The 17,120-nt window shown below is 40.8% G+C and overlaps 1 protein-coding gene across 4 annotated transcripts in view; it reads left to right on the plus strand.

The window, feature by feature from the left end:
• PLXNC1 (plexin C1) overlaps positions 1-17,120 on the plus strand; it is a 142,089-nt gene that overhangs the window by 67,081 nt on the left and 57,888 nt on the right. For all 4 annotated transcript variants that reach the window (XM_070599495.1, XM_070599496.1, XM_070599497.1 and 1 more), the window contains 4 exons: positions 1,344-1,446; positions 1,587-1,688; positions 11,949-12,088; positions 14,839-15,018. In XM_070599495.1, coding sequence (XP_070455596.1) covers positions 1,344-1,446; positions 1,587-1,688; positions 11,949-12,088; positions 14,839-15,018 — 525 coding nt within the window. The remainder of the gene's footprint in view (positions 1-1,343; positions 1,447-1,586; positions 1,689-11,948; positions 12,089-14,838; positions 15,019-17,120) is intronic.

Here is a 17,120-nt window from a genome sequence, read left to right on the forward strand (position 1 = left end):
TTGAGTGGTATGAGTACCAGATGTCAGTTTCTTTTGGCCTGGCCTGGGAACCGTTTTTTCTATGGGGAGATGAATTCAATCTGGAAACTGAGTTGGGAGGCCCCTCTACAGCTATTAGAACAGGAGCCCCGGGACCTCAGCTTTACCACCAAGGCACTTTGAAAGAAGGATTGAGTTCGGTTATTTCTAATAAACAATGAATTTAGGGAGGGAAAAATCCAAACCTGATAGAAGAAGCCTCAGAAGTCCATGAAAATGGGGAAAAAGGGGAGAGGTAAATAGAATTGTAGAGCTCAAAGAAAGTTTAAACGTAATGCAGCTCCCCCATCCCCATTGTCAAGGCAAGAGGAAAGGAAGTGACTTGCCTCAGGGACCACAATTATGACATAATTCAGAAGCAGACCTGAGACCTGGCGCTCCCCAGAGGGCGCGTGGCCTTTCCTTGGGCACCCACTTCCCTTCAAAAAGCAGTCAGTATGGTGCTCATACCTGAGGGGTAACAATGGAGTACAAATCACAAACTTGTGCACATAGGTGGCCAGGTAAACACTTAAGCGAGTCTGTTTTCTTCTCCCGTTGAAACTGCCGTTTCTATAGGTCAGAATCTTAGAATGCTTGGGCATTTCTTGAAGAGTATATAAAAGACAAATGGGGTCCTCTCACCATCCTCCCGGCTGAGACCTCTCCTGGCCTCCCTTGGCTCCGTTTCCAGACCAACCTCGATTTCCATTTTTATCATTCCTTCTTTAACTCCAATTATCCTAATAAGTGATTTTCAAGTCCTCCGCTGTTAGCCATGCATGATAGATTATTTGATTAGTAGACACAATTCTTCCTTAATTCGATTAAAAAGCAAACACTGGCACCCGTTCGCTCTGCTTGCCAGATAACCCTTTTGGTCTCGCATCTTCGAGGCAGTTTGCGGTCTTACCCGTTCCAGGGAGTGAGGGCCTGCTGATCTGGGGGGAGGGGAGGGGCTCAGCCTCCATAGCGAGACTTACGGGAGTGTAGACAAATAGCAGAACTGGATTCAGAAACAGATTCATCAGGTTCCTGTTACCTACCAGCGCAACAGGTGACCCCAGCTTCAGGTTTCCATGGCAACACCCCTGCAGGTGGGATGACAGTCCGTCAGCCCGAGGGCTGCCCAGAGCGGGGCACAAAGTCAGTGCTCCATCCCCAGCCTCAAAGGACTGTTCTTCATCCCTGGGCTCCTCACAGTCTGTCCGGGGATTTTTTTCTTCTTCTTTTAAATGCTTGCACGCCACGTCACAGAGGAAAATTCTAGGGTATGAACATTTTCCTAAAACTGTAGGCATTAAGTTGGTTTTCCGTGTTGCCAGATGCGCAGTGTGTATTGGAACTGGCTGTGCTTGGTGTAAAAGTGAGAGACGGTGTATCCACCCCTTCAGAGCTTGTGACCCTTCTGATTACAACAGAGACCAGGTAAAGTGACATTTTTGGTACTATAAGATTTAACCAAAAATAAATATTTGTGACTGCCCATCCCAGCCTGTCTTTTGTGTTCTCTTCAAACTCTGAATTTCCCAGCTCTTTGGGTGTTGAAGGAATATTCTTAATTTCAGACGCTCTGCCAAGTTGCTGTTGGGAAGTGGATCCCACCCGAGACAGCAGGAGGAGGAAGGCTCAAGGAGAATAAGCGTGACAGAACCAAGAAGGGGTTGCAGGTCAGCCCCTCTTTTTGTATCGATAATGGAAAAATCCCCCTTTAAATGACAGCAACAACCACTACTTTGGGTTCCTTTTAAAAATTCCCTTTTTTACTTTCTACCAAAATTCCCTTTTTTTACCTTTGGTTTTTTGACCAAGTTTCATTTAATTGGCTCAATACATCAAAGGCTGCACACTCATATTAAAGAAATTAAAAATCTGTAATTATGAAAAATGATGATGTTCCGGTAAGAGTAAAATTTTAAAGGTGACTTTGTGGCTCACTTGGGGAGAGTTAGAAGGAAATATAGCACACAGCACAGAGGGGATTTCAATTCGAACCACGTATTATGGTTGCATTTCTGGGGGTAATGTGTAGGAGAGAGTCTATGCAAAGTATGCAAACTAACCTCGTTTGGATTTTCTTTACTTTGTAGAGACAATCTACCCAGTAGTGAATAGTGCCAAAACAGAGTTGTTTCTATATAATAAATGTGCATTTCTCTCCGCTTCTCAAAAGTGGTTATTTTTCATGAAATTTCCTTGGAAATTCCTCTTATTTTCTTAATAGTGAACCACCAAGCTCAACTAACAGACATGTTTGAAAACAGAAGATGTGACAGTGTAAACATTTCCAGGCAGAACATGGTGGCTGTGCTTAGAGAGCCCGGAAGTGCTGGTTTCATCTGGGAGTTAATTGAGCATCTACTACGGAAAGCAATAAAAGGACAAGTTCTTGCTCCCATTAACCTTGGGGTCTAGGGGGAGCAGACAAATTAAAGACAACATGTTTTTTCCTTTAAAGACTCAGTTTTCTATTTCATGGCTAATCTGTGGCTTTGATTTATCCATTTGCTGTTATTTAAGGTCAAGTGTCAATAGTAATAAGTAGCACATTTTTAATCACGACTGAAAAGTTGATAGTAACTTTAGGTGAATTAAGTACCAGGCGAGGGAATGGGAACCAAAATGCATTATGAAGCTAATTAAAGGCATCAAAAAAAGCCTGTGTGCCAATATCTCCAGGCTTTGAAAGTCTTTGAGGTTTTATTAAGTGGTGGCTACTTTTCTCTTCCCGGTAGTAAATAAAACTAAGGCATAGCAACAGGAATTTGGATCAAGGAGGTAGTGGCTTTTTTAAAAACTAAACTTCTCTTTGTTGTTGTTTCAGTTTTTTTTAAATTTTGGTAAAACACACATAGCATAGAATTTACCGTCTTTACAGTTTTTAAGTGCACAGCTCAGTGGCCTTAAGTACCTTCACACTGTTGTGCAACCATCACCACCATCCATCCCCAAAACACATTTTATCTTGCAAAACTGAAACTCTACGCATCGACCAGGAACTATTTTGCCGTCTACCCAGCTCCTGGCGGCCCCCATTCTGCTTTCTCTATGAATTTGATCACAGTCACGCACCGCATAACGATGTTTTTGGTCAATGATGGACTACATATACAACGGTGGGCCCATAAAATTAGTACAACGACAAAATTCCTAAGGACTTATTTCTCAGAATGTATCCCCATCAAGCGACACATGGCTGTACTGTAGGTACCTCATAAAGTGGAATTATACAAGAATTGTCTTTTCCTGGCTGGCTTATTTCACTTAACGTAATGTCCTCAAGGTTCATGCATTTTGTAGCATGGATCAGAATTCCCTTTTTAAGGCTGAATAATATTCCACTGTATGCGTATACCAGGTTTTGTTTATCCCTTCATCTGTCTATGGTCACTTGTGTTGCTTCCACCTTTTGGCTATTATGAATAATGCTGCTATAAACATGAATGTACAAATATCACTTCAAGACTCTGTTTTTAATTCTTTTGGGTACAGAGCCAGAAGTGGAATGCTACATCGTATGGTAATTCTATTTTTAATTTTTTGAGGAATTACCATACTGTTTTCCATAGCACTCTCCCATTTTACATTCCCACCAACAGTATACAAGCATTCCAATCCACATCCTCGCCAACACTTGTTGTTTTCTGGTTTTTTCATGATAGCCATCGTACTGGTGTTTCATTATGGTTTTGATTTGCGTTTCCCTAGTGACTAGTGATATTGAGCATCTTTTCATGTGCTTGTTGGCCATTTGTGTATCTTCTTTGGAGAACTGTCTATTCAAGTCCTTGCACATTTTTTAATCAGGTTGTTGGATGTTTTTGTTGTTGTCAAGTTGTAGGAGTTCCATATATATTCTGGATATCAACCCTTTATCAGATATATGACTTGCAAATATTTTCTCCCATTCTGTAGGTTGCCTTTTCATTCTGTTGGTTGTGTCCTTTGCACAGAAGCTTGTAATTTTGATGAAGGCTAATTTATCTATTTTTTTCTTTTGTTGCCTGTTCTTCAGGTACCATATTTGAGAAATCATTGCTAAATCCAATGTCTTAAAGCTTTCCCCCCATGTTTTCTTCCAAAAGTTTTATAGTTTTAACTCTTAGATTTAGGGCTTTGATCCATTTTGAGTTAATTTTTGTGTATGGTGTAAGCTAAGGATCCAACTTGATTCTTTTGCATGTGGATATCCAGTTTTCCCAAAATCACTTGTGAAGAGGACTGTCCTTTCCCCATTGAATAGTCATGACACCCTTGTCGAAAATCATTTGACTATATATGCAGGGATTTATTTCTGGGCTGTCTATTCCATTGGTCTATATGTCTGTCTTTATACCCATAACACACCATTTTGATTACTGTAGCTTTGTAATAAGTTTTGAAATCAGAAAGTGTGAGTCTTTCAACTTTGCTTTTCTTTTTCAAGATTGTTTTGGAAAAAATTAAGCTTTTTGAGATAACTGTAGATTCACCTCTAGTTGTAAGAAAATAGTACAGAGAGATCTTATGTATCTTTTACCAAGTTTTCTCCAATAGTAACATCTTACAAAAGTAGTGCACAATATCGCAACCAGGATATTGACAATGACAACAGCCAAGATACAGAACAGCTGTGTCACCTCAAGGTTCCTCCAGGTCGCTCATTTATAGCCACACCCACTTCCTTCCTCCCTCCCACTCCCCATCTCTGACTCTCCACCACTGATCTGTTCTCCATTTCTATAATTTCATCATGTCAAGAATTTCGTATAAATGGAATCATCCAGATGAACCTGTTTGGGTTTGGCCTTTTTAACTCAATATAATTCTCTGGAAATTCATCCAAGTTCCTTTACGTAGCAATAGTTTATTCCTTTTATTGCTGAGTAGTGGCCCAGGCGATGGCTTTTTAAATTTCTCTTATTTTAAAGAAAAAAAATAAAGTCTCTGCATCCTGTTTTCTTGTATTGTGTCTTCCTGCATGCTTTGACCTTTGACACTGTGATTAAAAGAACCAGGGTTACCAAGAAAGCAGGAAGAGGCTGAAATAAACAAAAACCCAGACTTAGCTTCCATGCTTCTGTGGATGACCCTTCTTAGTTTGAAGGAAGACATTTTGTTAATACTGAAATTTTGTCTTCAAATATAAAATTCAGAACAGAATCTCAATTTTGGTTGATAAGGAATGGAGTATTATTTGTTGCAGGAGATATTTCTCATGCTCTGTGAAACACTGCTGTCTTTCATTATCATGTGGAACATGTAAATCCAAGGTTTCAGTTTGGGTCCTTGTGTTGGCCATGAATAAAGCACCAAACACTCTTGTCTTAGCAGAAAAGCCATTAAGAGCTTTCTTCAAGGCATCTTCCCACATCACATATGGTACTGAGTGCTTCCTTTGTGCCAGGTACTGGGGACACGAGATGTGAACGGTGCAGACCAATCTTAAGCTTCATGATGCTGAGCTTGGCTTGACTCTTCCCACAGGTATCTATCGAGCACCAGGGAGATGCCATCATACTGAGCTCCATGGATACCATGAGGAGGACACAAATGAATCAGTTTCAAGAATCTTTTACATGAGTACATAAATGAGAATACAAGATAAAAAACCTTAACATAGGGAAAGTACCAGAAAGTATACAAACCCAGAGAGCCTCTCTGTGCCTGGGGCCTTGTCCTAGTCATTCCTGTTTGTTTAAACCCAGTGCCTGGCAGTTAAACACACTTAATCAGTGTGGTTGGTTAAGTCTTTGATTGATGGATGGATTGATTGACAGAGATGGAGTTTCAGCTGACCTTTGAGGGACGAGAAGCATCCAGACACGTGGAGACGGAGGAGTGGGTATTCTAGGCAAAGTGACTAGCATAAGCAAAAGCATAGTGGCGCACCAGAAAATTCCAGGACACCCATTATAGGAGACCCCAAGTAATCAATTTGGCTGGAGCAGAAGGATGCAGGAAATTATGGGACGCAAGTTTGAAAGGACCCTGGAGCCTGCATCTACAGGCCTTACATACCAGGCCTAGGAGTTTTGACTTTGTTCTCCAGTAGCAATAGAATGCTATTGAAGACTTTTTTTTTAGTCTCATCTGTCCATAGTTCTGATTTATGACATTTTATTTTTTTAATTAGGAATTTGCTCAGCCAAGGACGTGGTACTTATGAGACAGGCTTCCTGGTTCAATCCCAGTTTGGACCTGTTGCCTTCACACTGTTTCATGACCCTATGACCCGTCCCTATACTCTGGCCTGAAAACCTATGCTGTCATTTACCAGGAAAGCTGCATTAAGGAAAAGCATCACCCAAATAAGGAAACGAACTCAAAAACTGATGTCTGCCCTTTGGATAAGAAGCATTTTCAGCTATGAGGGCTGGTCTCTCTCTGAGTCGGTGGTTGGCCCTGTCACCTGCCCTAACTTCATTTCCTTTTAGCAGTCTTATATCTGGTGCCCCCACCTGCTGAGAGAAGAGGTGACTGCCCTCTCTTTCCTGTTCTCAAGGAAAGGTGTGAAGATCTATGATATGATGTTGTTCTAATATTTGTTATTCTTCACAATAGACTTATCGCTGTAGGGTAGAAAGACACCGTACAAAGCCGTGGCTCCTGCTCTCGAGGAATTTATATTCAAATTGTTCTTTCTTTCTCTTCTTTGTACCTGCTCTTCTCTTCCTCTGTCACTTTTGAATGTGCATTTAAATTTCTCAAAAGCAATCCAAATTGGCCCTTCAGCGACCTTGCCTTTAAAAGTGAAATGAAGTTTAATATATACCTGGGTTAATAGATACTTTGTTGAGTAGCTTCTTTGGGCCTAGCACTGTGCTAGGTGCTGTGAGATTCGCTTCCGATTGTTCGTTGATTCATTCATTCAAAATGTGTTTATTGAACCCTGCTCTGTGCTAGACAGGCAGGCAAAATGTGTACCCTATGGAGCTTACGTTGTAGAACTTATATTTTGGAGGAAGTAAGATTCATTTTCATGAAGCAGGTGAGTGTGCCCAACAGAAGAATATATAAGAAGGAATGCCAGAATGTACTAAATTGTAGTGGTAGCTAATATTTGTTGAGCCTATGCTATATCCAGAGCGCAGAGGATCTTTTTATTTAAGCCTCACGATGGACTGATTTTCCTGATTTTATGGACAAAGAAATGTTGGCTTGCAGAGGGTAAATAGGTAATAAATGATAGGCAAAGGATTTGAACCCGGACAGTCTGACTCCAGAGCCCACTGTTACAACCACTGCTCTATGCTATATGACCTCAATTGAACAAGTGTTAAACCGTGTAATAGGGATGATAAAAGTCAGTCCAGGAGGGAGAAACCTAATATTGGCTTCTCTTGGCATTAGGCTGGCAAAGCCTGCCTCATCTGTGCCGCAGATGTGGGGTGGGACAAAGACCTCCAACCTGGGCAGGCTGTGAGGGGAGTGTATGAGCGTCAAAGCCTCGAGAAGAGAGGGGTAGGTTGGGGTGTGTCAGACTGAAGGAGTCGGACCCAGGCAAGGCTGGTGTCTTCTCCAAGACTGGGAGAGCAGGAGAGGCCTTGAGAGGAGAACTGAGGCCCTTAGGAGAGTGGAGCAGCAAGAATCTCCTGCTGAAGTGGAAATCTGGCCGAGGGTGGATTTTGAGTGGCTGGGTTTAATTTGCAATCAGGAGTCTCTCCTGGAGGGGAAGAGCTGCCTTCCTTGGTCACAGAGTCCTGGTCACCCAGTCCAGTTCTGAGGAGCTGCAGTCTGAAGGTTCAGTGACCCAGAGTGACAACTGTATGGAGCCGCCTTCGCAGCCCCACCCTTGACCTTGTCAGTCTCACTTTAGAGTCCCCAGGTCGGAGAAGCCAGCCTTGACCTTTGAGCACAAGGCCTTCTCCTGTCACCTTCTCCCTGGTATCCAGGCCTCTCTCAGTAGGCATTCTAACTCTTGGCAGTTCCTGGGACCAACTAGAAGTTACATCCAAAGTTTCCCGGGGCCTCTACCAGTGTCCCCGTGAAGGAGCCTGGGGGCTGAGCGTCCAAGGGATACCCTTTTTGTTCCATTGAACGCTCTAATTTTTCTTTGGTGGGATTGCATTTTGCTATTTTCTTTCCATCTCTCACCTCCTCTTACACTTTACTATCTCCACTGCTGGTTACCACTCTTCTCAATTTATACATTTCATTAATATATTACTTCCGTCCCTCTCAGTCATTAATAAAGATGTTAAATAATTCTGAACCCAATATTCACCCCTGTAGGGCCCTACAGGACGCTTTCCTTTAATTAGTTTGTGCTGCCTTTCATCTCTCTAACGTCCTTTGGTTTCAGATTTCCAGCTGGTTTGGAATCCATGTGACTTTTTATCCAGGCCCGTTTGAACCAATTTCAAGAGTGAAAATCTGAGAGACGTTTTATTGAGTGTTGATTCAGATCCAGGCCTACAGAGAACTTTGCTATATTCAGATTTTTTTTTTTTAACACATTAGTAGAGTACAATTTGGTCTTAATAAACTGGGCCTTTCTCATGTACCTCTTTCCGATATTCTTTTCAATCATAGCAGTATTTTCTCCATTAATGTCATGGTAATTTGAATTGTGTTGATGTCAGACTTCACAAAAGGTGTTCTTACTGTCAGGAGTAATCCTCTCTTAGACCTTTTTGAAGAGAACTATTTCTTAGTGGTTGTGTTATTTCCAATATCTTATAATCACTTAGTTTTAAAAAAATGAAAACAGTTGAGTATTTTGTAATCACTCAATTAGCCAGTTTCTCGTATGCTTTCTTATACAAAACAGGGAGTGATTTAAACTTGTGAGTGAAGAGAGCTCATAGTATTTTGTTAAATAATTTAAAATTGTACAGCCATTTACAAGTAACTCAAGTTTTTAAAATGTAGCTGACAGGAAGTGGGCTATTCTGAGGTTAAGTGCTGGACAGCACAGGGCCGTGAGGGTTCCAGTCGATGGTATTTTGATTTGATATCTGGAAATCCTGGGCATAGGATGAGGGAGGAATTTCACTATAGGGCTCTAAGTAATTGTCTCTTTGAATAGAGCAAGGTGATGTTTTTACATTAACCACCCCCTTCTGTGTGTAAACTTGTGGGGTCCACGACTTCATGCCAGGTTGTGAATTAACTCTTAATTAAAATACGAAAATAGATCTAAAATATTGAGCGGGAATATTTGTGGGGAAATCATTCTTTGCCTTGGTCTGTACTGGATTTTTAAAGATCTTTATCGGTAAAAATAGAAAATGTTATATTTCTAAGAATTGTTGCAGCCAGATAGTACAGCCATATAGCTACTCTCTCTCTCTCTCTCTCTTTTTTTTTTTTTTTTTTGATACCTGCACCGTTTATTTAATGAGGTCCTCCTGAGAGCTCTTGGACTCACTTATTAAGATTAGCAGAGGTTCTTCAGGAAACAAAGGTGGCTGGGCTAATCTGACCCTCTTTGAAAAGCATCTGCCTTCAGGAGATAGGCAGGACTGGGTTCCATCCTCAACAGCCAATGGAAACTTCCCTAGACAATAAGATTTTAAAATGACATCCTTTGAAGTAGCAGGACTGTCTAAAAAAGTTTTTAAGGCGCCGTGGCAGGTCCTCTGATGGTGTTTGTAGAGCCATTTAAAGAGCAAAATATAACTCCCTTAAAAATCTTTCATACATTAGTTATAAGGCTCTCTTTATCCTCTGCTGAAACTAGAGAAGCAGCATTTATTTGGCACGTTTGAAAATTTTGCTTGAGCAGATGTCAACAGTGTAAATATAGGAAGCAATGGGCTATCTAGAAAGAAACCTGGGAATCATAGTTGACTGGTATGTAAATATGCGTCTGCATTGAGGTTTACAAACACACCATTTATCTTGTCCCCCTAGGAAGACAATGGACTCCTCTGCTGTAGGATCACAAAATTTTTCTACAAAGAGCTAGACAGTAAATATTTTAGGCTTTGCAAGCCATGTGGTCTCGGTCGCAGCTACTCAGCTCTGCCGCTGTAGTGCGAAAGCAGCCACAGACAATACATAAATGAATGGGCGTGGCTGTGTTCCAAAAAAGTTTTATTTAGGAACACTGAAATTTGAATTTCATGTATTTTCACGTGTCATGGAATATTCTTCTTTTGACATTTTTTTCATGAACCATATAAAAACAAGCAATGGATTGGATCTGGCTTCCTACAGGCAAATCCAGTCGTTTACCAACTCCTAATGTAGTGCACACGTAAACTGTGTGTCCCCCACAACACCTAGTGCTGTCCTAGGGACCCTGTCGGTGCTCCGTAAATACTTGTTCACTTAGCTGTCACCGTGTCAGAGCAAAGACTAAGCCTTTTGGTATCCGACACACACTTGACATTTGCAAGGGATTTGTCTTGAACTCTTGGCTAATCCCCCCATTCCAAGTACCCCTCTTGCAGGTAATTTCCCCCATAAAATGCAGTCACGTATAACGGGATAATTAAAGTGACCCTTTCAGACCCTTCGTGATTCTTCTATAAATACAGGGCTAAAGTCCTTTACTAAGTGATTAAAATAAATTTTCCACCAAAATCAGTTCTCTGTCACACTCCATCATTGCTGTGATAACATTAACGATGAATTTACCTCAGTCTGCAAAACAAATGCTTAGTGATAATGAGTGATGCTGACTGCCCTATCACATAGCGCCTGTGTTTGCCGAGGAGCAGAGTGATAGAACATCCCTTTTTTTTTTTTTTTCAGCAGAATGGTCAGTGCCAGCAGCCCAACCAGGGCGCCATGGTGAGCGTTACACATACAAAGGAGCAGAAAATACTAGGCTCCTTCAAGAAGCAGGTGGTAGGCAGGTGTGGACATGACTGAAGCTCTCCCAGTGTCTTAAGTGGCTTCCTCCTAGACCTTATCCTATAAGTGGATACGCTTGGCATTTATGGCTTAGCCAAATTTCAGTGATTATGTGTCTCTGGATCTGGGGATTGTTTTCAAATGTCAAGAGTATGAGTATGAAATTCACTCATGCTAAAGATCTGCTGCACTTTATATTGGCCAGAACTTTCGAAACTTGCGTCCTGTTTTGGTTGCCATATTGTAGAATACAAACTTGCTGGAAATGGTCTACAAAAGGACAACAAAATGATCGAAATAATCAACAGTAGGAGAAAAAGTGAAAGAAATCAGAATTGTTTTGTCTTTGAAAGGGAAAATATTCTTGCCATCAAATAAAGGACTTTTTTTTAGGGGAATTTGATTCAACTTTGCAAATGGTGAAGTAAGGTGCATGAGCTTCCATAGTTTGGGGCCAGGTATCAGGTGATTCCAAGGGAAACTTTCTTGATAAAGAAAGGCCTGATAAAACTTGTAATGGGTACCAAGGAGGAGATGATGATACCTGCAAGCTGTGGAGAAGAAACCGTTGGCCACAATGGTTTAGGCATCCAACTACTTGTTATTCAGTGACTAAACTAATTGATCTCTCAAGGTTTTTTCCCTGCAGGATCCTCCTTGATTCAAATAGCCTAACTGAAACAAACAAAACACAGGAATTGCTTTCTTGGGAATTAAATTTATCCAGAATGACATTTATTCCAACTTAATGATGAGTCTGTGGTTGGCCTACGGTCAGTGGACTCCTTGTCTCTTCCTTCATTTTGTTATCCTGTGAGCCTCCAGAGGCTGTAAGGCAGTGAGCATTTTTAAGACTCTCGTGATATCTCACTCTTCAAACAGAATGTCAGACTCTTCAACTGTGTTTTCAGCTGTCTTGTGAGACAAAGACTAATTGGTTTGACCTCATGCTGTCGCATGTTGAGAGACATGAATCTTCAGCACTCTTCCTCGAATTCATTGATTTCATTAAACACTGTCTGCTGTGTTTGCAAAATGTTGTAATTTCCCAGTGATTTCTTCGAACTGTAGCACATAAACAGATTTTTTGGAACAATGCCATTTCTTAGCTTTGATTTTGTGTTTTAATCTCTTCTTTCCAATAGGTCTTCTACGTTAGGTCCATTGAGCCACAAAAGATATCGACCTTGGGGAAAAGTAATGTGACGGTCACAGGAGCAAACTTTACCCAGGCATCTAACATCACAATGATCCTGAAAGGAACCAGTACTTGTGATAAGGATGTGTGAGTTGAAATATTAGTAATTTATTTATGGTAATATAGTAAAAAGCTAAAACTTATGCCAAAAGAATGTCACTGTGATTATAATCTTGATATAATCAAATTATTTCCATGTGCCAATGTGGGCCAATTAGTCTGCATATTTGATGTAACACAATTTCAATAAGTAAGTTAATTTGAACAATACATTTGAAGTTAATTGTGAGAGAATCTGTCCCGTGTTACCCCCAAAATCTCAGTACACAATAATTTCAGGCTGTTGTCTGTTCGGGGTCTTGATTTGTTTTCATTAACAAAATCAAGTATTTTGAGTAGAAACCATTATTTTGAAGATGATCAGCTTAGAGAAATAGTTGACTGCCTCAGAATTGATGGGAAAATATGGCTGTTCTTCCAATAAATTGCCCGAAGTTGAAAAAAGAAACTTCCTGATCCATTTTACTCTGTGTAGCCTTCTCTTTTTTGGATTGATTTCAGCCTCAAATGATAACTAAATGGAACATATATTAGTAGTGGGGAAAAAAAAAAAAGAACAAAACATCTCAACACAAATATCTTGTCAGTGTGCCACTTGAGCATCATTATTTCTATGGTTTCTTTTCCCCTAACTCATCCTTTCAGTGAAACTTTGAGAGCAAAATAATTTCAGTGTCTCACAGACATCCTTGTGCAAATGTTACCCTCCCCCAAAGAGATGTAATAATAATAACACAATAGAAAATTTGAGTTTTCTGCTTGTTGGCTTTTATAAGTTTGGGCTAATTTGAAGTAAAAGATGTTATGGTCGACATGAAGGATAATACTGAGCTTGTTCTCATCATGGAAATGTATTGAAGACAATCTGCTGAAGTGTAGTGTTTTGGTTTTTAACTACTAACACAGATTTGTACAGCATTTTAACCTGCCACACTTATTTACTAAATTTTCTGTTTTAATTCATTAGCTGCATATAAACTGCCGTCCTCTTCCCCTCCTAGCAGTAAATTTGGGATGTCTGTCATCCTGATGGAGAAAGCTGCTCATCGGTGGCTTTCTTTTGTTCTGCTATTTACCAGAATTATCAAGCACACATTAGTGGCTGTATCTATGCAACATAGGTATTTTTGTGCCATTTATCCTGGCTAAATACCGTATTGCAAAAATCTTTCATTTTGTGTGGCGAAATCTGTGAAGTTAGACCCCTGTGTGTTCACTGAAAGGCAATCAACTTCACTGGAAAATAAGTAGTTTTGCAGAGCATTACCCTGTTTCTGACTTTATGCTCTCATTTCGATTCTGAATGTGTCTTGAGATATCGCAGTTATTAAATTAAATGACTACGAGACCTTTCTGCATGTAGCATTCCAGTAACCACATCTGTGTGGCGAACCCAAGTTCATGAGCAGTAAACGTAATACCCAGTTAATCTTATCTCTGAGTTCACGCCGTAATCCCAAACTCTTTTAATATGCTATTTTTATAAATGCCTAATTATTCTGAAGAGAAAAATACGAAAATATTAGTGGAATGAGACACACATTTCTGTCTTCTTCCAAAATTAATAAACAAGTTTGAATTTTAATGATCAGCCATTTTACGATGAATTTCCTAGAGCTTGGCTCTGAATATAAACCTTAGAATGTAAATCGGAGGTACTGTAGGTACAAACTGATTCCAATGTTTGTTAAATTTGCCTTATTGTTAGAAACTATTATTACTACTTAACGGATATGTGTATTAAAGTTAGCAACCACGCACGTGTCCTTTAGGTAGTAATAACAGAGTCTCATGTAGCATAATTATACTGAGCATCATTCAGACACAACCCAGTCTTAATGATTTGTGCTCTGGAGGGTCATTGTGATGTGATGCACAGAGGGAGCTGCAGGTTACACAGGGGATATCGTAGAAGCCTTTGCTTTGACTCCTGAGGGGTGTTGAGGGCACGCCCTGCAGCTGTCAGGAGCACCCAGGACAGTCCCAGTTCATTTTCAGTCCAAAGCCTCCTCGAGAGGCAGCGTGCCTGCAATGCTGGTTGACTCAGATATTCCTCCGTTTGTCATGGACTTTTGTCGCTAGCTCTCTGCTCCTTGGATGGCAGATTCCCATCTCTGCCCGGGGTTGGGTTCCACCCTCCCACTGCTTGCCTGGGACTTCTTTTTTTACGCTTTTCATTATGGAAATTTCCAGACATACACAAGAGAGAAATGTGTAAGGAACCTCTTTGCACCCATCCTCCAGCTTCAAAACTCATCAACATTTTGCCTTGTTTCATCGTGTTGTCTTGTCTCATCTATCTCCTCCTCCTTTTTGGAGGGGAAGGAAGGGGGCTGGCTGGGACTTTTTAAAAGCATATCCCAGACACCAGAACCTTTCGTTCCTAAGTACTTCAACTTATATGTCTAACAGATAAGGATAGTGCCCTTATCATACTCAACATGGTTGACGACAATTCCTTAATATACTGCAAGGCCGAGTCTATGTTCCGCTTTCTGTTAGGGCTTCTTAAGGGCAAGGGTTACATCTCCTTTTTTCCCCCCACTTCTAAGGGAAATGCAAATGAAAAGATAAAAATGCACAAAAGAAAGAGGAACCCCGCCCCAAATACTACCCAGACTGGGTAAGTGGCCCCTGATTAATCAGCAGTTGCCTGCAGCTGTTCTGATAGTTCCTGAACTGTTAGAGTTCAAGTGAAATTCGTATGCTGTCACCTTGCATAATCAATTGTGCTAAGTGTCTGTGTGACTTAAGAGTTCTTTTTCTATCCTTTCTAGGATACAGGTTAGTCACGTGCTAAATGACACCCATATGAAATTCTCTCTTCCATCAAGCAGAAAAGAAATGAAAGATGTATGTATCCAGTTCGATGGCGGGAACTGTTCTTCTGTGGGACCCTTGTCTTATATTGCTCTGCCCCACTGTTCCCTCATATTTCCTGCTACCACCTGGATCAGGTACTTTCTAGATTCATGTTTTTCTCTCTTTGTGGTTAAAAGGGTCACATGCATAAAGATCGGATTTCACTCAAATAAATGTAGAAATAGTATTCATATCTAAATTCCTCTCACAGAATTCCTCTTAGGATTTATTCCTAGAAAACAAATTCATATCTGACAAGCAGGTTGCTTCCCATTGTCACAGTGAACATTATGAGCGTATCCTGTTTCACTCTTAACTGTGGCTGCCAGGGAACTCACGTTAAAATGTTTGTTCGGTTGCAGTAAGTGTCTTAGCCTAGATTTCTGATACAGATACATAATAACTCTCTTTACTACGTCTCACTCCTGCCCATGACGCAAGGCTTCTTCTTTCTTACATTTTTCATTTTATAACCTTTAGAGTAAGCTGTTTTGAATTCTTTGGGGGAAATATAAGGAGCTGTCTAAATTTCAAAGATGCTCCCTAAGTGAGAGATGGATATTCCAAAATAAACTCTTCCAGATGAATCCAATTTATTAAGGAAAAAAATTCTCTTCCTAGTGGAATTTAAATTCACATTCAGGTTTTAGAATATGGCTGAAAGATATTTCTTCACCTAACACAGCGTGAAGCTAATTTTCAAAGTACTATCTAGATGAAACTACAGATGACGCTTTGTAAAAAAAAAAAAAAGGGAAAATCGCTTCTAATATTCTTATTTAAGATTAAATGAGAGATGGATATATTAAGCTGCGAGGGCTGCCATAACAAAGTACCACACACTGGGTGCCTTAAATAACAGAAATTTATTTCATCACAGTTCTCAAAGCCAGAAGTCCAAGATCAAGGTGTCAGCAGGGTTGGTTTCTTCTGAGGCGTCTCTCCTTGACCTGTCGATGGCCGTCTTTTCCTCCCCGTGACCTCACATGGTCTTCCTTCTGTAGGTGTCTGTGTCCTAATCTCATCTTCTTATAAGGACACCAGTCATACTGGATTAGGGCCAACCCCAATGGTCTCATTTAACCTTAATCACTTCTTTAAAGACACTGTCACCAAATACAGTCACATTCTGAGGTATTGCGCGTTAGGACTTCAACACATAAAATTGAGAAGGGAGTACAATTCAGCCCATAACAGTGGCATGAGGAACACTGAAATGTTAAAACCAAGACTCTAGCATGGTATTCCCCCCTCTGGGTCTAAATCCTTCCTATAAATACAAGCGAACATTGGTGTGGCACTCCCCATGTGCCTGGTGTATTACATCTGTTGATTCAGTTAATCCTCACAAGCCAAAGAGGTCTACTATGGGGAGCCCCTTTTCCAGATGAGGAAGCTGAGGCGTGGAACGGTCAAACCACTCTCCCAGGCTCCCAGGTGCTCTGGCCCACGGTGCTGTGCTCTGAGCTACCACCATGTTCTGCTTTGCCATAAAATAAGAGGCTTCTTAATGTCCGGTCACCTGTGACATTCTGAGCCTTTGTCTCTCGGTGCTCCTGGGTGGCTGCCCTTTGAGCAAGAACACAGCTCTGCCGTCTGGCTATCAGCAGAGCACTCTTGGCTTGGTTTTCTAGTAATGGTGATTGGCTGGCTTGAGGCCAGCTCAGCCCTTCCCCCTCATGACTGGAAGGTTCAAGGCTTAGTGTCTTCCCTCTGCCCTACACAGACCGACCCGCTTGTGCCTGCCTTCTGGTCTTGTTATTAAGGGTTCAGCCAGCCTATGGAGGTGACATACCCAGTTTCTGTCCCCTGGAATGTGTCTGGTGACCTGCGTGGATGGGGGGCTAGGGCAGCCAGATCTGTGGGCAGCTGTTTATTTCACATCTAATGACCACTTTGCTTATATGTGATTATGCGCCGAGAATGTGTGAAATCCTTTGGCTTGGTTTTGGAGAGATAGAACGTAGCTGCTATTTATATGGTTTAGGAAATAAGAATTTATACTTTTAATGACATTTATAATTTTACCTTGTCCAAAGTGTTCCCTGTCTCTCTAAATAAAATATAATTGGTAGGTTGAGAGTTTGATTTTGAAAATTGTTAGATTGAAGAATCTTCATATAGATTAAACAGCAATCAAACAAAATTCTGTTTAGTGAAACCTTTTCAAGGTACAGCTGATGATCTGATTATATGT

This window comes from Equus przewalskii, chromosome 29, assembly GCF_037783145.1.
Source record: "Equus przewalskii isolate Varuska chromosome 29, EquPr2, whole genome shotgun sequence".
NCBI classification, from domain to species: domain Eukaryota; kingdom Metazoa; phylum Chordata; class Mammalia; order Perissodactyla; family Equidae; genus Equus; species Equus przewalskii.